Source organism: Oryx dammah, unplaced genomic scaffold (assembly GCF_014754425.2).
Source record: "Oryx dammah isolate SB20612 unplaced genomic scaffold, SCBI_Odam_1.1 HiC_scaffold_5, whole genome shotgun sequence".
Lineage (NCBI taxonomy): Eukaryota > Metazoa > Chordata > Mammalia > Artiodactyla > Bovidae > Oryx > Oryx dammah.
In genome coordinates, this window is record NW_024070189.1 from 104,658,758 (window position 1) to 104,682,120 (window position 23,363).

General features: G+C 42.7%; 1 protein-coding gene across 15 annotated transcripts in view; it reads left to right on the top strand.

Moving 5' to 3' along the window:
• Positions 1-23,363, top strand: part of OBSCN (obscurin, cytoskeletal calmodulin and titin-interacting RhoGEF) — a 211,153-nt gene that overhangs the window by 10,474 nt on the left and 177,316 nt on the right. For 13 of the 15 annotated variants that reach the window (XM_040241284.1, XM_040241286.1, XM_040241289.1 and 10 more), the window contains exon 8: positions 22,971-23,246. In XM_040241284.1, the coding sequence (XP_040097218.1) occupies positions 22,971-23,246 (276 nt within the window). The remainder of the gene's footprint in view (positions 1-22,970; positions 23,247-23,363) is intronic. The other 2 variants (XM_040241292.1, XM_040241287.1) reach the window with 2 other exon arrangements.

Sequence of the window (23,363 nt, forward strand, 5' to 3'; positions counted from 1 at the left end):
GATGATGTGGTACAAGGATGGGAAGAAGCTGAGCGCAAGCTCAAAAGTGTGCCTGGAGGCCAAAGGCTGCCCCTAGAGTCTGGTAGTGCAGCAGGTAGGGGAGAGAGGTGCTGAGGAGTACAGCTGTGAGACCAGGGCCAGAAGGTCTCTTTCCACTTGGGTGTCACAAGTCAGTTGATGAAGCAGACATTTAGCCACTGATCAGCAACAGGCCTGGAGGAGCCATTTCAGTGTGGATGATGGCAGTGCCCAGCAGACTAAGCAGATCTGTGTCAGTCAGTTACACAAGTAGCCCTAGAACTTGGTGGCCCAAGGGAACAATCCATGGGCAGGAATTCAAGCAGAGTCAGTATGAGAGGCTCATCTCTGCTCCACGTGGTGCTGGCCAGGACAGGAGGATCCAGTCTGGCTTCATCTGTGTGCCTGATGTACCCAGGGGGCTGGCTGGGATGGGGCTTCTCTCTTCTAGTAATGTTGTCTGTCTGGGACCATGCTTTTCTCTCTCCTGAGGCCGTGCTCTCCCTGTCACATCTCATTCTGAAGGCCTGTTTCTCCATGTGGGTGGCCTGAGCGCCTTCATACAGTGGCAGGGTTCCCTTCAGGGAATAGGAGATGCTACAAGGTTTGTTAAAGGCTGTTTTCACCAGCCCCAGAGTGTTACATTCTGCATGTTCTATTGTACAAAGCCAGACATAAGGTCAGCCTAGTTCCAAGGGATGGGAAAAGAAGACTTAGCTGTTAATGAGGGGTCCCCGACTCAATCGGGACAGTTTCTTACAATCTACTACGGGAACATGGCTCCATCTGTCTGGGTCTCTCTTGAGCATGGGAGAAAGGTCTTTCCAAGGCTTATTGCCTCATGCTCACAGGATGGTTTCCACAGCTCCGGCCATCGTGTTCAAGGTGGGAAGAACATGTGAGGATTCTATGTGTGTTTTTTTTTTTTTTTGCTTTTCACTACTATGTTGTAAATTATCACAAACTCAGTGGCTTAAATTAATGCCTGTATGTTAGATCATAGTCCTATAAATCAGAATTGTATAGATCTGGATTCTCTTTTCAGGGTCTCAAGAACTGGAATCCATGTGCCATCAGGCTGAATTCTCTCAGGGTCTTTTCCAGGCTCATCCAGGTGGCTAGCAGAATTCATTTGCTTGTGATTCTGGGCTGTTTTCTGGCTGGCTGGCCCCGAAGGGCACATAGTATCTCATGTCCACTCACTCTTATGCTTAAAATCTCTTTGGCCAGGAAGAGCCCCCTCCCTTGTAAGATCTCCCCTGCTTAGGCCAGTTCCAGCCAGGAGGATCTCCTCGTTGGTGAGTGAACTCATAGTCAACTGATCTGGGACCTAACTTCCTTCTGCTGAGTTTCTTCACAGCAGCACCTGGAGTGGCGTTTGGTGGAATAGCCTAGAGGGGGCATGCATCTTGGAACAGTCCAGCCTAGCACAGGGTGTCACCTGCTCGTTCCTCTCCTCAGAGAACAGACATCTCTGAGGAACCCACAGCAGTCTCTCTATGCCTCCCAGTGTTGCCTGGCTCTGATAGCCGCGCCTTGCTCAGGAGCCTGGGAAAGGGAGCCCCTAACCTTCCAGGTTCAGCAGAGTTACTCTGAGGGTGGTGTGGCTGGCCCGACTCTGCTGAGGGACCTGTCTTGCAGGACTGGCCCATGACCACACCAGGGTGGCTGTGCCTTGATTTTAGACACTGACTTCGAGGCAGGCTGTGGACGGATGAGAGTGTGGACAGGGTCAGACCTCACCCTGGCTTCTTAGGAGCCAGGTGATCTTAGGCAAGTTGTCAGTCTAGAAACTCAGAATGGGGGCTCAACTGGAAATGGGGTCTATGCAGATGACATCAAGGAAGGCATCACAAGATGAGATAACCGTGGATTAGGATGGGCCTTGAATCCAGTGACAGGTGTCCTTTGAGAGAAAGAAGAGGAATGTTTGCAATACAGAGACACGGAGAAATGGCCAGTGATAGTGAAGGCGGAGGCTGGGGTGATGCAGTCACAGACCCAGGGATGGCACCGGAAGCTGGAAGCACCTGGGGAGATCTGCCCACGCTGCCTCAGGAGGGAGCTCGGCCTGCCCACACCTTGATCTCAGACTTCTGGTGTCCAGAACTGGAAGAGAACAAATTCCTGTTGTCTTAAACCCCTTCTTTGTGGTCGTTTGTTCTGGCCATTCTAGGACCTTGTACAGTTGCCTCCCACCCCGTTTTCTCGTCTTTTCGGTTGGTTCAGTTGCTCAGTCGTGTCCAACTCTTGGCGACCCCATGGACTGTAGCACGTGAGGCTTCCCTGTCCATCACCAACTCCCGGAGCTTGCTTAAACTCACGTCCCTCGAGTTGGTGACGCCATCCAACCATCTCATCCTCTGTCGTCCTCTTCTCCCACCTTCAGTCTTTCCCAGCATCAGGGTCTCTTCTAGTGAGTCAGCTCTTCGCATCAGGGGGCCAGAGGATCTGCGGTGAGGGCCAGTCATAGAACTGCTGGAGCTGTCCTGAGGACACCCTCGAGGAGTGCTGAGGGCTGGCTCCCTCCCGCACCACTGGACTGAGATTCTGGGGGTGAGGCAGGTCAAGGGAGGGGGGCGGCGCTTTCATGGTGGGCCAGAGGCCCAGGCATCAGGGCCCCATGTCTGGTACTGGAGGCGAACCCAAGCATGTCAGGCAGGGTAGCACTCCACCAAATGTGCCTCAGGGCCTCCAGAAAGTTCTGGACAGTGATGTGGGAACGTCTGGGCATGTGCTTGGCCCCTGATCCTGCTGAACAGTGTGTGCTCCTGTGCCTGAGTCCTGATGCTCTTGCTTGCAGTGGAGCCCCGGGGAAGCCACATCATTACCTTGGGTGGTGTCAGTTTTTCACCTGTATAATGGGCAGAATGAGACCCACCCAGTTTGAGGGCTGTCCAGGGAGTTAGGTTGAGATGGCGCTTGTCCAGAGGTGCACACAGCGCCCAGTCTACACTAATGCTCCGTCTCTTCTGCCTGTCCCCGAATGATTCCTCTGGGATGCCCTGCTCTAAACGTGAGACAAAAGGTGTGTGTCCATAGGCTTGCATGGGTTTGTCACGTTTGTCCACTTGCGTGATCAGCCGTGATGCCCTTTTGCATGGGCTGTGGGGGTCTTTGTGGCCGTGTAGAGGAAGCTAGAGCCCTGCAGGCGTCTGGGGTTTTATCCCAAATTGGTGGTCGTTGCATAAGACTTTTCTTTAAATCAACTCCTTGAAAAAGTTAATGTTGCCCGTCTAAGCCCTCCTTAGCAATGGCATCTGTGCAGTTTGGATTTGTTTTTCAGGAGCTCAGTTGTGTCTGACTCTTTGTGACCCCCATGGACTGGAGCACGCCAGGCTTTCTTGTCCTTCACCATCTCCTGAAACTTGCTCAAGCTCATGTCCATTGAGTCAGTGACGCCATCGAAACAGTGACAGATTTTATTTTCTTGGGCTCCAAAATCACTGCAGATGGTGACTGCGGCCATGAAATTAAAAGACACTTACTCCTTGAAGAAAAGCTATGACCAACCTAGATAGCATATTAAAAAGTAGAGACATTACTTTGCCAACAAAGGTCCATCTAGTCAAAGCTATGGTTTATCCGATAGTCATGTATGGATGTGAGAGTTGGACTATAAAGAAAGCTGAGTGCCAAAGAATTAATGCTTTTGAACTGCGGTGTTGAAGAAGACTCTTGAGAGTCTTCAAGGACTGCAAGAAGATCCAACCAGTCAATTCTAAAGGAAACCAGTCCCGAATAGTCATTAGAAGGACTGATGCTGAAACTCCAACACTTTGGTCACCTGATGCAAAGAACTGACTCATTTGAAAAGACCCTGATGCTGGGAAAGAGTGAAGGCAGGAGGAGAAGGGGACAACAGAGGATGAGATGGTTGGATGGCATCACTAACTCGGACATGAGTTTGAGCAGTCTCCAGGAGTTGGTGATGGACAGGGAAGCCTCACGTGCGGCAGTCCATGGGGTCACAGAGTCAGACACGGCTGAGCGACCAAACTGAACTGAGATTTGTCATAGCTTTCCTTCCAAGGAGCAAGTGTCTTTTAATTTCATGGCTGCAGTCAATATCTGCAGTGATTTTGGAGCCCAGGAAAATAAAATCTGTCACTCTTTCTACTTCTTCCCCTTCTATTTGCCATGAAGTGATGGGACTGGATGTCATGATCTTACTTCTTCTTGATGTTGGTGTTTTTCTTTTTCTTTTTTTTTAACTGAAGGAAAATTGCTTTACAGAATTTTGTTGTTTTCTGTCAAAGCTCAACAGGTATACCTGTGTCCCCTCCCTCTTGAACCTCCCTCCCATCTCCCTCCCCATCCCACCCCTCTAGGTTGATACAGAGCCCCTGTTTGAGTTTCCTGAGCCATATAGCAAATTCCCATTGGCTATCTATTTTACATATGGTAATGTAAGTTTCCATGTTACTCTTTCCATACATCTCACCCTCTCCTCATACTCTCCCCATGTCCATATATCTAATCTCTATGTCTGTCTTGTAAATAAGTTCTTCAGTACCATTTTTCCAGGTTCCGTATATATGTGTTAGAATATGATATTTCTCTTTCTCTTTCTGACTTACTTCACTCTGTATAATAGGTTCTAGGTTCACCCACCTCATTAGAACTGAGTCAAATACGTTCCTTTTTATGGCTGAGTAATATTCCATTCCACAACTTCTTTATCCATTCATCTGTCAATGGACATCGAGGTTGCTTCCATGTTCTAGCTATTGTAAACAGTGCTGCAGTGAACAACGGGATACATGTGTCTTTTTCAATTTTGGTTTCCTCAGGGAATATGCCTAGGACTGGGATTACTGGGTCATATGGTGGTTTTATTCCTAGTTTTTTAAGGGATCTCCATGCCGTTTTCCATAGTGGCTGTACCAATTTACATTCCCACCAACAGTACAAGAGGGCTCCCTTTTCTCCACACCCTCACCAGCATTTATTGTTTGTAGACTTTTTGATGATGACCATTCTGACTGGTGTGAGGTGATATCTCACTGTAGTTTTGATTAGCCTTTCTCTAATAATGAGCAATGTTGACCATCTTTTCACGTGTTTGTTAGCCATCTCTATATCTTCTTTGGAGAAATGTCTGTTTAGATCTTTTCCCCACTTTTTGATTGGGTTGTTTGTTTTTTTGGCATTGAGTTGTATGAGTTGCTTGCATATTTTGGAAATTAATCCTTTGTTGGTTGTTTCATTTGCTATTATTTTCTCCCATTCTAAGGATTGTCTTTTCACCTTGCTTATAGTTTCCTTTGCTGTGCAAAAGCTGTTAAGTTTAATCAGGTCCCACTTGTTTACTTTTATTTTCATTTCCATTACTCTAGGAGGGTGGGTCATAGAGGATTTTTCTTTGATTTATGTCATAGAATATTCTGCCTGTGTTTTCCTCTAAAGAGTTTTATAATTTCTGGTCTTACATTTAGGTCTTTAATCCATTTTATCTTTGTGTATGCCGTTAGGAAGTGTTCTAATTTCATTCTTTTACATGTAGCTGTCCAGTTTTCCCATCACCATTTAGAGAAGAGGCTGTCTTTGCCCCAGTGTATATTCTTGCCTCCGTTGTCAAAAATAAGGTACCCGTAGGTGCATGGGTTTATTAATATGAGGTTTTAAGTCAGCTTTTTCACTCTCCTCTTTCACTTTCATCAAGAGGCTCTTTAGTTCCTCTTCACTTTCTGTGGTATCATCTGCAAATCTGAGGTTGTTGATGTTTCTTTCAGCAATCTTTATTCCAGCTTGTGATTCATCCAGCCTGGCATTTCCCCTATGTACTCTGCAGAGAAGTTAAATAAGCAGGGTGACAATATACAGCCTTGACATACTCCTTTCCCAATTTGGAACCAGTCCATTTTTCCCTGTCCAGTTCTAACTGTTGCTTCTTGACCTGCATACAGGTTTCTCAGGAGGCAGATAAGGTGGTCTGGTATTCTCATCTTTTTCAGAATTTTCCAGCTTGTTGTGATCCACACAGTCAAAGGCTTCAGCACAGTCAATGAAGCAGAAGTAGATTTTTTTTCTGAAATTCCCTTGGTTTCCCTATGAGCCAATGAATTTGGCAGTTTGATCTCTGGTTCCTCTGCCTTTTCTATGTTCAGTGTGTACATCTGGAAGTCCTGTTCACATACTGCTAAAGCCTAGCTTGGAAGATTTTGAGTATAAACTTTCTAGCATGTGAAATGACTGCAGTTGTGTGGTAGTTTGAGCATTCTTTGGCATTGCCTTTCTTTGGGATTGGACTGAAAACTGACCTTTTCCAGTCCTGTGCCTACTGCTGAGTTTTCCAAATTTGCTGACATATTGAGTGCAGCACGTTCAAAGCATCATCTTTTAGGATTTCAAATAGTTCAGCTGGAATTCCATCACCTCCATTAGCTTTGGTTATAGTGATGCTTCCTAAAGCCCACTTGACTTCACATTCCAGGATGTCTGACTCTAGGTGAGTGACCACACCATCATGGTTACTCAGGTCATTAAGACCTTTTTAATATAGTTCTTCTTGTATTATTGCCACCTCTTGTTAATCTCGTCTGCTTCTAAGTCCTTACTGTTTTTGTCCTTTATCATGCCCATCCTTGCATGGAATGTTCCCTTGATATCTCCAGTTTTCAGGAAGAGATCTCTAATTTTTCACATTCTATTGTTTTCCTCTATTTCTTTGCATTGTTTGTTTGAGAAGTCCTTCTTATCTCTCCTTGCTTTTCTCTCGAACTCTGCAATCAATGAGTATATCTTTCCCTTTCTACCTTGCCTTTTATGCCTCTTCTTTTCTAATAGCTTAGACCACCACTTTGCCTTCTAGCATTTCTTTTTCTTGGGGATGGTTTTGGTCACTGTCTCCTCTACAGTGTTAAGAACTTCTGTCCACAGTTCTTCAGACATTCTGCCTACAAGATTTAATCCCTTGAATCTATTTGTCACCTCCACTGTATAATCATAAGGGGTTTCATTTAGGTCATATCTGAATGGCCTAGTGTTCCTTACTTTCTTCTCCTGAATTTTGTAATAATGCACACAATGTCAAAATGTCAGTCTGAAAATCTCTACCCCTATCCTTTCTAAGGATGGAAGTCAACCAAATATTTCCACTAAAGTTGCAGTTGCACAGGAACAAGGAATGTTGACAAGTTACATAAGCAGACTGATTCAGATGAGAAGGGCCCCAAGGTTGGGTAGATTAATAGAAACATGGAGTGTACTCTGGGAGCCAGCTCAACTCCACTGCTTTTTCTTCTTGTGGGGAGTCTTTGCATTCCAGTAGAAGAGTAGCTGAACAGCGATGAGGCTGTTGCAGAAAGAGACTACAAAGCTTCCAGACATGAAGGGGTTTCCAGGTTCCTGAATGGAGGTGAAGACTGGGGCCAGGGAATCCCTACGGAGCAGAAAGACTATGATGGCTGAGAGCTGTGCCCGTGTGGTACTTCGTGGCTGCCTGCAGCAGCCTTCTCACCTCCACAGCAGGCATGCTGGAGGTCTGGAGCAGCGTGGTGACAGCCTGGGGCGTTAGTGGTGCAAGCAGCAGGAACAGCAGGGCCAGGGTGTAGCTCGCCAGGAAAGCAACACCTCTCACGTCTGCACTCTGTAGTGCAGGACCAGGACCAGGACCAGGACCGGGTGATTGTCCGGAGCACCAGGAACAGGGCTTCACCCGAAGAATCTTCCCTGCAGGCTCAGTTGGTAAAGAATCCGCCTGCAATGCAGGAGATGTGGGTTCGATCCCTGGGTTGGGAAGATCCCCTGGAGGAGGGCATGAAAGCCCACTCTAGTATTTTTGCCTGGAGAATCCCATGGACAGAGGAGCCTGGTGGGCTGCAGTCCATGGGCTCACAAAGAGTCAGACACAGCTGAGCATCTAAGCACAGACCATGGTCCCAGTCAGGGCCGCTGGCTCTAGCATCGCTGACTGAAGACTCAGCCCTTCAGCACTCTGCCCCCAAGATTTCAAACACTTGGCGCAGCTTTACCAGAAGTAGGCCAGCCACAGTGCCAGCCCTGGGGCTTTGCTGAGAAGAATCTTGAGGCAGGGAACTTCCTTAGCGTAGACTAGGCCTCACCTGGAGACCACGTTTTTGGACAGGCCCTTCCTGCTGCTTATATTTTTAAGCATGCCGAAGCTGTGCACCTGCTGAGTCCCCTCTCTCCTGCCTTTTTTATGCTTTGGCAGCAGAGTTTATCTTCCCACCTTTGCACTCCTCCTCCTTGACACCATCTTGTTTTATCTGGACTCTTAATTTTACTCTGTTGATGTATATGTCTGCTACAGTCTGGGTCATTGTAACTTTGTGGTGAATTTTGAAATTGGGACGTGTGAATGCTTTAAATTTTTTTTGCCCCAGACAACATTGATTTGGCTATTTGAGGTCTCTTGCATTTGCACGTAAATTTTAGGATCATCTTTTTTAAATTTTGCAAAAACAGCAGGTGGTATTTTGATTGGGATTGCATCCAGTGTATAGCTCAATTTGGGGAATATTGACATCTTAACAGCATTAGTCTCCTAGTCAACAGTATGAAATGACTTTCTATTTATTTTGGTGTTTTAACTTCCTTTCAATTATGTTATAGTTTTTAGTGTGCAAGAATTGTGCTTATTGTGTTGTTTGTTGCTAAATGTTTTATTCTTTTCTTTGTTACTGTGAATGGAATTATTTTCTTAATTTCCTTTTAAATTACTCATTCCTAATATGCTGAAGCTGAAACTCCAGTACTTTAGCCACCTCATGCGAAGAGTTGACTCATTGGAAAAGACTCTGATGCTGGGAGGGATTGGGGGCAGGAGGAGAAGGGGATGACAGAGGATGAGATGGCTGGATGACATCACTGACTCGATGGACGTGAGTCTGAGTGAACTCCGGGAGTTGGTGATGGACAGGGAGGCCTGGTGTGCTGCGATTCATGGGGTTGCAAAGAGTCAGACACAACTGAGCGACTGAACTGAACTGAAGACATAGAAATAGACTTGATCCAGAAGTAGACTGGATCCATATGTGCTTGAGCAATAGCCATTGGCCTGCTCTCCTGCAGCCTTTCTGAATCCATCTCTTTACTCTGTTGGTTCTTTTGGGAATGCCTTAGGATTTTCCATGTGCAAATCATGTCACCTGCAGATAGTTTTACTTCATTTCTGGTCTGGATGCCTCTCATTTTGCTTTTGATTATTGATTAAATCTCTTTACTTGTTATAGGTCCATTCAGAGTTTTTCTGTTTATTCTTGTGTTAGTTTTGATAGCTTATGTGTTTCTGAGAATTTCTCCATTTCATCTAGGTTATCTAGTTGGTATGCAGTAGTTTGTAGTATTCTGTTATAATCCTTCTAATTTTTACAAAGTCTTTATTGATGTCCCTGTTCTCCTCCTGATTTTAATAATTTTAGTCTTCTGTGTTTTTCTTGATCAGCCTAGCTAATGTTTTGTCAATTTTCTTGATCTTTTCAAGAAACCACCTTTTGGTTTTCTCAGTTCTTCCTGTCACTTTTGTATTCTCTATTTCATTTATTTGTGCTCTAATCTTTATTGTTTTCATTCTTCTGAGCTTGGGTTTCACGTAATCTTCTTTTTCTTAAGGCATAAAGTTAGGTCATTGACTTGTAGTTTTTTTAACATAGGCCTATAATTTATAGCTCTGGATGGCAGGAAACCCTGCATTCACTGCATCTCATAAGTTTCAGTATGCAGTGCTTTCATTTTCATTTATCGCCAAATATTTTCTAATTTTCCTTGTAAATCTCGCTTGAGCGTATTGTTTAACTTTGACATGTGATTGTGAATTTTCTAGTTTTCCTTCAATTATTGATTTTAAGTTTCATTCCATCATAGTCAAAACGACTCTTGGTGTGCTTTCAGTCTTTTAAGATTTCTTTAGACTCGTTTTATGGCTTAACATATATTAGAGAGTGTTCCGTAGGTACTTGAGCAAAATGTGTCTGCTGCTGTTGCTGGGTAGAGTGTCTTCTGTTCTTGTTGGGCGGAGTGTCTTCTGTTGTTGTTGGGGGGAATGTCTGTTATAATTCAGTTAGGCCCAATTTCTTGTTTTGTGTTATTCATGTCAGATTTCTTTATTGATCTGTTATTCTGTCCATTATTCAAAGTAGGATATTGAAGTCTTCAGCTGTTCTTGGAGAACTGTTTATGTCTTTAGTCTTCTAGCTTTCATTTCACGTGTTTTGGAGCTCTCCTGCTGTGCTGTGCTTAGTTGCGCTTATGTTTATAGCTGTGTTATCTTCTTAGTTAAGACTCTTTTTAGGAGTATGTAACATCATTAATCTATGTGCTGTGCTGTGATTAGTTGGTCAGTCTTGTCAAACTCTTTGTGACTTCGTGGATTGTAGCCTGCCAGGCTCCTCTGTCCATGGGATTCTCCAGGTAAGAATACTGGGGATCGTCCCACCCCAGAGATTGAACACAGGTCTCCCTCATTGCAGGCGGATTCTCTACCTTCGGAGCTACCAGGGAAGCCTAGTCTAAAATTATATATATTATAATATAATGTCTTTTCTTTTTTTTTTTTTGACTTAAGTATAGCCACCTCAGGTCTCTATTGATTGCTGTTTGCATGGAGTATCTTTTCACTTTCAACCTATTTGTATGTCTGGACATAAAGTGACTCTCTTACAGACAGCACTTAAACGAATTCATTTTGTGTTGTTAATTCTTAAAAAGAAGGGCTTACTTCTGCTATTTTGTTCTCTGTTTCTTGTTTGTCATATCTTTTTGCCATTGCTTTCTGCATTACTGTCATTAATGATTAACTGATTTTTTTCTGGTGTGCCACTTTGTTACTTTTTCATTTCTTTATTTATATATACATTCATTTTTTCTTAAGTGATTACCCTGGGGATTTGTCATTGGCATACAGCTTTATAATAATCAAATTTGAAATTATATGATTTTAGTTTCAATAAAAACTCTGCATATTTACAACTTGTGCCCCAAGCTGAATGTTCTTATTGTGACAAGTTGTCTTTATACATAGTGTATCCATTAACTTTGCAGTTTTATAATTATTGTTTATACCCTTTTTGAAGTCATATAAAAAACAAGATGAATTACAGAATGAAAATGCTACTGGCTTTTATATTTTCTTGTGTGGCTACATTTACTGTCATTCTTTGATTTCATACAGTTTCAAGTTACTGTCTTGTATCTTCATTTTGAGCTGAAAGATTACTTTAGAATGTTTTGTAGGACGTGGGCTGGCACAGAGATCCTTAGGTTTTGTTAATCTGGGACTGTATTAAGTTCTCTTTCACTTTTGAAGGACAGCTTTGGCAAATCTAAAACCATTGGTTGATGGTTTTTTCTTTTAACAGTTTAAATACATCATCCGACTGTCTTCTGGCCTCTGTGGGTTCCAAGGAGAAAACAGCTATTTGTCTTATTGAGGAGCTCTTGTTTGGGACAGGTCACTTCTTGCTGCTTTTCTGACCTTTGACAATTTGACATACATTGCCTTAGTGTGACTCTCGTTCAGTTTATCTTCATGGAGTTTGTTGAGCCTCTTAGGTGTATAGATTCATGTCTTTTATCAGCTTTGGAAGTTTTTGACCAGTTCTTCAGATAACCTCTTTGCCCCTTTCTCTCGCCTCCCGTGGACTCCCACTTTGCATGTATCGGTACAATCCGTGTTGTCCCACAGCTGTCTGAGGCTCTGTCCGTTTTCTTCATGGTTTTTTCTTTCTGATCCTCAGACTGGCTAATTTCAAGAGACCTGCCTTTAACTTGAATGATTCTTTCTTTTGCCTGCTTAAAGTGGCTGTTGAATACCTCGTTAGTGAAGATTTCATTTCAATTGTTATACTTTTTAAATTTAGGATTTCTATTTTAAAATATATCTTTTAATGGATATTATTTATTTGGTGAGACATTGTCCTCATATCTTCCTTTATTTCATTGTAAATTGTTCCCTTTAGTTTTTTAAAAGCAGACTTAAAATAGCTGATGTAAAGACTTTTACTAATAAGTCCAATATCTGGATTTTCTCAAGCGCAGTTTCTGTTGACTGTTTCTTTGCCTGTGTGTGGGCCATGCTTTCCTGTTTCTTAGCATGTTATGTAATTCTTTGTTGATAACTGGAATATTACGTGATAATATGTGGAAACTCTGGAGTTCAGATTCTCCCATCCTGCCTGGCATTTGTTGGAATTGCTGTTTCCTTTTGCTGCTGTTGTTTGGATGTTCAGTGACTTTCCTGAATGAATTCTGTAAAGTGTGTGTGTGTGTGTGTGTGTGTGTGTATAAGATACTGAAGTCTCTCTTCAGTTAGCTTATTGGCCAGCTAATGATGTCACAGTGATTTCCTTCGATGTCTGTAACCTGTACGTCTCCCAGTTTTTGCCAGGGGACTTTGTGTGGGTGTTGTTGCATGCATGTAACTCAAAGCCATATCCACCTCTGCCTTGACTTCAGGCTTTCATGAGGCAGATGTGTGAGTTTAGGACCTTCTCAGGGGTCTTCTGAGTATCATGGATGTATGGCCTTCTAGATGCCCAGGAAGAGGTCAGAGCTTTCCAAAGCCATCTACTAACATCTCATAATCTAGCTTTTCCTTTTAAGCCCATTGATTAGCCTGTTGTCTGCCAGTTGCTATCCACAAACCCAGACAGCCATGTTCAGTAATTGCCTGTGATTATTTTTTAATAAATACCCCTGGGGAAAAGCTGTTTTTACTTGGTGAGCTTCTGTTCAGACTTGGATAATGAATAAAGACAGCCTTGTGAGTGGGGTTTTGCAAGGAACCACTGCTGCTGCTGCTAAGTCACTTTAGTCGTGTCCGACTCTGTGCGACCCCAGAGATGGCAGCCCACCAGGCTCCCCCGTCCCTGGGATTCTCCAGGCAAGAACACTGGAGTGGGTTGCCATTTCCTTCTCCAATGCATGAAAGTGAAAAGAGAAGGGGAAGTTGCTCAGTCGTGTCCGACTCTTCGTGACCCCATGGACTGCAGCCCACCAGGCTCCTCTGCCCATGGGATATCCCAGGCAGGAGTACTGGAGTGGGGTGCCATTGCCTTCTCTGGCAGGGAACCACTAGTCAGCTTACATAACGACTATTCTCTGGGAATGGAACTTTGAAAGAGCCCTCATTTCATTCTTTACCTACCAGGTGGCTTCCAGTTGCTGGTTTTCATTGCGATAGTGGACTGTTGGTTTTCAAGTCTACGTCAGAACCGGGGAGAAGGGTATGAGGATTGGGCAAGTTAAAATACCACGTTTTGCTGTTCTTACCAAGATGTGGCTGTTTTTCTTGACTGTATGCTCCTCAGATTGCTAAGAAGCCTTTGGTTAATTTCCAGAGCTTTGAGAAAGTTGATTACAACAATTTTTGCAAATGTCTTAATTGATTTCATGGAAGAGAGTTTTTTTAAAAAGTTGTTATTTTGCCATTTTGCTAATGTGTCTTAGGATGATTTTAAAATAGTGAAAGCAGCCTTGCATTTCTTGGATTATGCCCATTTGGTTGTTTGTGGTGTGTCGTTCTTTTTATATGTTACTGGATTCAGTTTGAAAATATTTGGTTGAGTACTTTTATGTTTATGTGCATGAGGAATTTTGGTTTGTAACTTTCTTACACTGTCTTTGTCTGGCTTTGGTATCAGGATAATGCTGGAATCACAAAATGTGTTGAAAAGTATTCTCTTTGCTTCTGTTTTCTGAAAGAGATTGTGTAGAATCTATGTTGTTCTATTCCTTCTTTAATTTCTCTTTTAGTTATTTCACTGGGTAAACCAGTGAAGTCATCCTGGCCCAGAGATTTCTTTTTTGGAGGTCTAAATAATAAAAACATTTTATCTATACTTATGAAAGTATATAGTTTATCTGTTTCCTCTTGGCAAGTTTTTTTTTTTTTTTTTTTTAGTTTTTGGATTTTAAGAAATTGATTACTTCATCAGATTTGTTTATTTCATGCTCATAGAGTTGTTTGTAGTCTTCCTCTGCTCACTTTTAATATCTGCAGCATATGTAGTGATATTTCTTCTTTCATTCCTGGTATTGTTAGTTTATATCTTCTTTCTTTTTCTTGTTAAAGGTTTATCAATTTTATTGATCTTTTCAAAGAACCAGATGTAGGTTTCATTGATTTTATTTTTAACTTCATTGATTTAAGTTATCTTTATTATTTCCTTCTTTCTAACCTTTTCTGTTTTGAATTTCTTAAGGTATAAACTTAGATTTCTGATTGAAATCTTTCTTCTTTTCTAATATAAATATTTAATACTTTAAATTTCCTTTAAGTGCTGCTTTAACTTTATTCTTCAAATTTTGATATGTTGTATTTTCATTGTTATTCCGTCTAAAATATTTACTAATTTTGCTTGAAAAAAATTCTTCGACTGCTGTATTATTCAGAGGTGTGTTGTTTAATTTCCAAGTGCTTAGAGATTTTGCTTTTACCTCTCTGTTGTTGATTCCTAGTCTATACTAACACATACTTTATGTTTTTTAGATTTTAGAAATGTTTAGAACTTTCTTAGTAAACCACAGTATGGTAGATGTTGGTGACTGTTCCATGTATACTTGAAAGGGATGCCTAGCTTGCCCTTAGGTGGAGTGTCTTATGTGTGTCCAATCATGCTGGTTACTGGTTCAGCGTCTAATGGTGTTCTGTCTGTGAGTTCTACCAGGTATTGCGTGAAGAGTGCTGACGTCTCCAGCTGTAACTGTGGCATTTCTGGCTTTACTCTCAGTTCTGGCAGTCTCCGTTTCATGTGTTTTGAAGCTCTGCTACTTGGTGCTTACTCATTTAGAACTGTTATGTCTTCTTTGTATGTTGACTGGTTTATCTTTAGGTAATACTCCTCTTTATTGCTGGTAATTTTTTTGGCTCAGAAGTCTATTCTATTTGGTATTAATGTAGATATGCAAGATTTGTCTTGATTAGTGTTTGCATTGTATATACTGTTTCATTCTTTTATCTATACACACTTGATGTGAGTTTCTTGCAGACAGCATAACGTTGGGTCCTTTTTACACATCCCGACAATCTCTTTCTTATAATAGGTGTGTTTGGACTAGACTTGTTATTAATGTGGTAATTATTTGAATTCTGGTCTCCTGCCTTAATGTTTATTTTTGTCTTTTCTCTTTTTACCTTTCCTATCTTTGGGGGTTATTTATGATGTTTTTAGTATTCCATTTTAATTTGTCTGTTGTGACACAGTAGTTACCCTAGGGATTGCAATAAACATACTCCTCACCACCTGTTGAGAATCCAGAATTTTACTACTTCAGTTGACTTGTAGAACTTATATATAAGTACTTTTGTCATCTCTTCTTTATGTTAATAATTGTCTTATGCATCATCTCTGTGTACATTGTAAACTTATTCAGTGTGAGATGATCTTTGGCTTTTAACTATCAAACATTTTAAAGAATTCAAGAGGAGAGGTACAGTGTACCTCTTTTTATTTTATTTATCCAGTGTATTAGTCAGCTCAGGTTTTTATAGCAAAATACCACAGATTGTATGGCCTCAACAACAAAACTTTATTTTTCCTTGCAGTTCTAGAGGTTGGAAGTCCAATATCAAGGTGCCATCATATCAGTTTCTTGTGAGAGCTCTCTTCCTGTATCTTCACATGGCCTTTTCTTGTGGACAAAATGTAGCGAAGTTAGGTTAAGTTAATATCTGAACTGGCAGGGGGAAAAAAAGGGAAATTTCTAGGTTGGAAGCGAAGATGGAATGAAAGACTAAAGCAGTCAGTGATGAGTTGGTGCACTGATGTTGTTGTGGGGTTTTGGTTTCAGGGCTCTGGGTCTGACTTGCAAACAGGCAGTAGGAACTTTGGTTCAAGAGAGTTAGAGGAGTGGAACTGAGACAACTGGACAAATCTGAGAACCTTGTAGAACCACGTGTTTAAGGAAAAGTTGGACCAGAAAAGTAAACTACCCATAGCCCAGGGAGGTGTCAAAGTATTTTTCTATTTTCCTTGGCTTGGGTGCGAAAAGAAGTGGACTGGAATGTGAATGTGTCGTATTTGGGACCCCAGAATAAGAAGTTGAGCTAAAAATGAAGCTCTAGGCCAGCGATACTCCTGCAATACCTGACAGGAGTAAATGGAAAGCATTCAGGAGGGATACCCCTCCACAATCAGGTTATACGTAATGAATCCCTGGGGAATTCCTTGGGGGTGCAGTGGTTGGGACTCCCCACTTTCACTTCCAAGGGCCTGAGTTCAATCCCTGATTGGGGAATTCAGATCCCATATAAGCTGCGTGGCATGGCCAAATAAATAAAAGTCTTTAAAAAAGAGTTCCTGATAAATATGCTCTCACAATAAAAATCTAAGTATTGGAGGAATTATCCAATATAAAGGGGAGTTGGAACTTACAAACATAAGCAAGATTAGAACCACCCAGGAACTTCAGATGATAGGACAACAGTCTGAAAGAGAATATAAATCTATTTTATATGGTTAAAAAGATGTATGGAGGACTTGAAAACGTAAGAAAAAGTGTAATACTGGGGAAAAGAACAGGCAGATTTAAAGGAACAAGTGAAATTTCTTGGAAAGGAAACAAAATTTATAATGAACAGTTTAAAAGAGGAATAAACAGCAAATTAAACATAGTTGAACATAAAATTACTGAATTGGAAGATATATCTGAGAAAGTTACTCAGAATGAATCACAGAGAAGTAAAAAATAACAGTTAATAACAGAGTAGTGATGAGAAGCAGGCCACGTGTGTGTCTAAAAAGACTTCTAGGAGAGACTGGAAATAACGAGGAAGATGAAATAATGAAAGAAATAATTGGAGACATTTTAGAAATGATAAAAGACATAAATCCCAAACTGTAAGATTTGTAAGTAATAATGGAAAGTGTAAAAACAGTCACAGCTAGACACATTATAGTGAATTGCAGAAGGGTCAGAAGCCAAGAGGAGATCTTCAGTTCAGTTCAGTCGCTCAGTCGTGTCCGACTCTTTGCGACCCCGTGAATCGCAGCACGCCAGGCCTCCCTGTTCACCATCTCCTGGAGCTCACTCATACTCACGTGCACTGAGTCGGTGATGCCATCCAACCATCTCATTCTCTGTCATCCCCTTCTCCCGCCTTCAATCTTTCCCAGCATCAGGGGCTTTTCCAATGAGTCAGTTCTTTGCATCAGGTGGCCAAAGTATTGGAGTTTCAGCTTCAACATCAGTCCTTCCAATGAACACCCAGGACTGATCTCCTTTAGGATGGACTGGTAGGATCTGCTTGCAGTCCAAGGGACTCTCAAGAGTCTTCTCCAACACCACAGTTCAAAAGCATCACTTTTTCAGCACACAGCTTTCTTTATAGTCCAACTCTCACATCCATGTATGACCACTGGAAAAATCATAGCCTTGACTAGAGGGATCTTTGTTGGCATAGTAATGTCTCTGCCTTTTAACATGCTGTCTAGATTGGTCATAACTTTCCTTCCAAGGAGTAAGCGTCTTTTAATTTCATGGCTGCAATCACCATCTGCAGTGATTTTGGAGCCCAGGAAAATAATGTCAGCCACTGTTTCCACTGTTTCTCCATCTATTTCCAAAGAGAAAAAAGATTAGTGGGATGATATTTATTCTTCTTTAGGTTTATCAACAGCAATGAAGAGCACAGAGTAAATGGAGAGAATTTATCATTCACAAAATCTCACTGAAAGAATTACCAATGAAATTATTTTATAAAGAAGAAAATCAAATCTGGAGTAATAGAATGGGTTCTAGAGTAATGTGATATGAAGCAAATACAATAAGTTAATTAAAAAAGAACATCTGATTACAAGGCCAAGGATTTGATTACACGATTTGATTACACCAATGGTGGTTGGCCTGCTAGAAGTTGTAGACTGCATTAGCATATTAATGTTCCTGTGACAAGAGTATCACCTGTTTTTGGTAACATGGTATAAGAAACTCTCCCTGAGAATACCAGTTCTTTGATGTGCCAGCCTCAAATTATGCCTCTCTTTGTTAGAGTAATTATGAGATCACAGGTGATGAGTAAACCTGGGTTGTAGCATATATCAACCTGAAGACGATTGAACTGGGAGCATTCAGATTCCAGGAACTATCCTGTTCTCTGCTTTGTGCATCTCCTCCATGTGAAATTCCCTGCATTGAGAAAGCTAGGAATAGGGCCAGCTTGGGGCCAAGGCATTCTAGTTTTGAGTTCCAGAAGGTGAGCCCTCATCCAGTTCTAGAAATTTGATTGTCTCTGAGTGCTTGTTCCTCCCTGTCCTCAGAGCCCACATTGATGTTTTCCAGGCTGTACCCAGCATGCGGGGAAGTGCAGGCTGAGGTGGGGGCCAGAGCCACGCTAAGCTGTAAGGTAGCCCAGACAGAGATTACATGATTCAAAGAGGGAAGAAGCTTGGAAGTGTATGTGGAGGCCAAGGTCTGCACCTGGAGCCTGGTGGTGCAGCAGCTGGGCAAGGCAGAGTCTGGGAAGCCTGGCTGAAAAGTCGGGACCTGGAAGGTTTCCTTCCAACTCAGTGTCACAGGTGGGTTCCTTGAAGCTTCTTAATGTTCCTCAAGTTAACTATTAGGGAGTGAGGAGTGTGTGATCATGCCACCTAGAAGCCCGTTTCCTCATGAAACTTACGACATAGCAGCTAACGTATTAATCATATGCCTAGGGCTAGATTCTATGAGTGCTTCTTGTCTATTTACTTGTGTAAGTTTCACAACCGCTTCAGGAAGAGGAATTCCCATTTTAAGATAAGGCACAAAAAAGAAACTCCATAACCGCCAAAGTTCGTATAGCCAGAGAAATACAGAGCCAGAGTCTAGCGCAATATGCTGAGGGTTATTTTCTCTCAATATCAAATTACAGTTTAACAATCCACCCTCCAAACTTTATTAACTTTTTTTTTTTTAAAGAGACTATTCCACCACCTTCCAGATTCCATGTATTTTTTGGAACATCAACTGTCAGATTTTCTTCCCTCAAGGTCCCATCTTTGTTTCCCTGTTGTTTTTAAGATACTGTTTTTGACTTTCAGCAGTTTATATTGATGCACCTAGATATGGTTTTCTTGTATTCATCTTGGTTAGAATTCCAGAGCATTTTGAGTGCAGATTTTTGTCTTTGCTCAGTCATGGAGTAAGTTTGTCTCCTGTGTCTCTCATGTATCTTTCTCTCTACCTCAATTCTTGTTCTCTCTCTTTCTCTCTAACTCAGTTCTTTTTCTCTCTCTACTTTAGTCGGGACATTTCCTTTAGCTCTGTCTTCCAGTTCACTCGTTTTCTGTTCCTTTGTATCTAACCTGTTGTCAAATCCATTTATAGTGTGTTTACTTTCAGTTCTGTTTTCCCATTTTATAATTTATGTTTGTTTAATTTCTTATAGAATCTATAGATTCTAGAGTTGGTAGTACATTTTTTATATTTGATCTATTTTCTTTTTTTCATATTAAAGAAATATTATCATGCTTATATATCAGCTTCCCAGGTGCAGGAGACACACGAGACATGGGTTCAGTCCCTGGGTTGGGAAGATCCCCTGGAGGAGGAAATGGCAACCCACTCCAGTGTTATTGCCTGGGAAATCCTATGGATAGAGGAGCCTGGTGGGCTACAGTTCATGGAGTCACTGAGAGTCAGACACAACTTAGCAACTGTGCACATGGACACAGCATGGTTATATCCTGGTCTGATAGCCATAAAACTCATCATCTAATATTGCCTTTAAAAAAATTCCTATTTACTCCTGTCCTTGGCATGCCAGTGAATTTTCAGTTGATGGTCAGATACTGTTTTTTTTTTTTTTAACATGGATGATGTTATCTTACTTTAGAAAGAGGATCAGTATTTCTTTTGCTAGGGATAAAGGAAACAACTAAGAATTTTAGTCTGTCCTGGTACTGCAGGGATCAAGGCTGCACTGTAGTTTTGATCAGGGTCGTCTGTCTCTGGTTGGCTTCTAGTCCTGGGCATCCTTCAAGGATTCCTGCATAGACTTGGGCAGGGGTGAGGGTCTTTTTCCAAGCAGAGACTCAACCCTATCTTTGTCTCTGTGTTAATGCAAGGTGCTAAAATGTCTGCTGTACTTTTCAGAGATCTGCTTAGCTTCATAGTCCCCTGGGTCATGCAGCTGGGAAAATCATCAAACATCTTGGGGGAAACGTGACTGAGTGTGGGGCTCAATTCCTCAAAGTCTCTTTTCCCTGGAGGCTTGCCACCTCAATCTCTAACTTCATCTCTCTGTTCACACAAGGTGTCCACAGCTTGGTCAACATTCCTGTTTCATAGTAGCGACCCTATACCTTTTATTGTCATGCCGTACCAAGGAGCAGCAGTGTCCACAGGAGAAAATCGGATGCCCAGTGTGGTTCTAAAAGTGCAATTCCCTTTTACCTTCCTCACTCATTCCATATCTTCCCTTTAGGAGAGCCCTGGCTCTAGGCCTCATCTCTATTACAATGACCCGCTCAGCTTTCTTCAAGGGTACCTCCCTTCTATCATTTAGCCTTCACCTAAACATCACTCCTGAGCAAGGCTTGCTCTGACCGCCATATCTAAGCCACCAATCAGTCCCTTTTCTCTAGCATATCACTTACTTACTTCATCACAGCACACAACTTAGCATTACATCATTCTCAGGTTTATATGTTTATCTTTCCTCAATAGAAAGTAGGATCTATAAGCACAGAGAATCGTTGTACACATTTCCAGCTGTGGTGTAGCATTCCAAGCCACCACCATAGTGCCTGCAGATAATAGACCCTTCCTTGACAGTAGTTTCATCAGTGATTGAGTGAATAAGTGAATGGCTACATCTAGAGCATGGAATCTCTGAGACCCTCTCTGTATTTATTTAAATTTGATGGCATATGCACAGTTATTAAAATTGGTGATATAAGTTGTTGGTAAGGATGTGGAGAACTGGAACTCCACACACTTATATTGGCAGCATAAGTTGGTAAAACAGTTTTGGTAAACTGGAAATATCTGCGAAAGCCAAAAGCAGATGCTTCTGTGTCCCAGCAGTTGTAGTGCTCTAAAAGATACGTGAAAGAATGTTCATAGCAACTTCACACATCACATCGCCACAATGGAAGCAACCCAAATGAACCATAAGAGAAAAACGGAGAAAATAAATTGTGGTGCTTGCTCATACAATGGGGCTTCCCTGGTGGTGCAGAGGTTAAAGCATCTGCTTGCAATGCAGGAGACCTGGGTTCGATCCCTGCATCAGGAAGATCCCCTGGAGAAGGAAATGGCAACCCAGTCCAGTATTCTTGCCTGGAGAATCCCATGGATGGAGGAGCCTGGTGGGCCACAGTCCACGGGGTCGCAAAGAGTCGGACACGACTGAGCGACTTCACTTTCTTTCACTTTTGCTCATACAACAGATCCTATCCATCGGTATGAAAGAACAGGCCGCATGCATAGCATAGATAGATCTTACAGGCATTATGTTGAGTGGAAGAAAACGGATCCAAAGAACATATGATGTTTAATTCCATTCATGTGAAATCAAACCACAGGTAAAAGTAGTTGATGGTGAGAAAGGTCAAAAGGTGACTTTTGGGCCGTGGTCAGCAGTGAATGGGGAGCTGGAAATGTTGTCTGTTGATAGAAGCACAAGCTGGAGTCAAGATTGCCGGGAGAAATGTCAATAACCTCAGATATGCAGATGACACCACCTTCATGGCAGAAAGTGAAGAGGAGCTAAAAAGCCTCTTGATGAAAGTGACATAGGAGAGTGAAAAAGTTGGCTTAAAGCTCAACATTCAGAAAACGAAGATCATGGCATCCGGTCCCATCACTTCATGGGAAATAGATGGGGAAACAGTGGAAACAGTGTCAGACTTTATTTCTGGGCTCCAAAATCACTGCAGATGGTGATTGCAGCCATGAAATTAAAAGACGCTTACTCCTTGGAAGGAAAGTTATGACCAACCTAGATAGCATATTCAAAAGCAGAGACATTACTTTGCCAACAAACGGTCTGTCTAGTCAAGGCTATGGTTTTTCCAGTGGTCATGTTTGGATGTGAGAGTTGGACTGTGAAGAAAGCTGAGCGCCAAAGAATTGATGCTTTTGAACTGTGGTGTTGGAGAAGACTCTTGCGAGTCCCTTGGACTGCAAGGAGATCCAACCAGTCCATCCTAAAGGAGATCAGTCCTGGGTATTCATTGGAAGGACTGATGTTGAAGCTGAAACTCCAATACTTTGGCCACCTCATGGGAAGAGTTGACTTATTGGAAAAGATTCTGATGCTGGGAGGGATTGGGGGCAGGAAGAGAAGGGGATGACAGAGGATGAGATGGCTGGATGGCATCACCGACTCTATGGACCTGAGTCTGAGTGAACTCCAGGAGTTGGTGATGGACAGGGAGGCCTGGCTAGCTGTGATTCATGGGGTCGCGGAGAGTCGGACACAACTGAGCGACTGAACTGAACTGAACTGATGTGTTTTGGTCACGTGGGGATAGGTACACCTAAACTTTATTGAGCTGTAAATGAATTCATGTACTTTACATCTGCGTTATACCTTGAAAAACGTGGACTAGTTTGTGGGGAATATACCATATGCCTGGTTCTGGGGATACGAGAGCACACAATTCAGTCTGTCCACCAGGGTTGACTGTCTTTTGGGAAGGACAGTGAACTAGCTGTGACAGATGCAGGCATAACCTTGGCCACCTTCTCCCAGCCTTGGGAATTACTTTTGAGTTAGAGCATGACTATAATACACGTGAGGTTCTGGCATAGGAGACATAGCAGACTCTTTACCTGTGCACCGTTCTGGGCTTAGAGCATCACTGGCTCCAAGGAGAAAATTTCCTGAACCCTGAGGTTTTGGTCTCACAAGCTGGTTTGGGCTTCCCACGTGGTGCTAGAGGAAAAGAATCTGCCTGGCCATGCAGGAGACACCAGAGACGTGTGTTTGTCCCTGGGTCGGGAAGATCCCCTGGAATAGGATCCGATTTGTGTCTCTGACCCTGTGTATCCCTTTCTGTGCCCAGAGTCCTCTGCAGTGTTTATCAAGGGGCAGCCAATGCATAAGGAGTTAAAGGCCGTGGCGGGGGCGAGCGCCACGCTGAGCTGCGAGGTGGCTCAGGCCCAGATGGAGGTGACGTGGTGCAAGGACGGCAAGAAGCTGAGCTCGAGCTCGAAAGTGTGTGTGGAGGCCAAGGGCTGCACCCGGCAGCTGGTGGTGCAGCAGGTGGGCAAGGCGGACGCCGGGGAGTACAGCTGCGAGGCCGGAGGCCAGAAGGTCTCCTTCCGCCTGGACGTCACAGGTCAGTTTGGAGGTAGTAAGTTAGCCTTATGTGGAGGTGATGGGACGGGCTTGCACCCCTGACAGACCCGATGATCTTTCCCCTAGACTTCATCTCTTTTGGTCTTCTGTCCTCCCA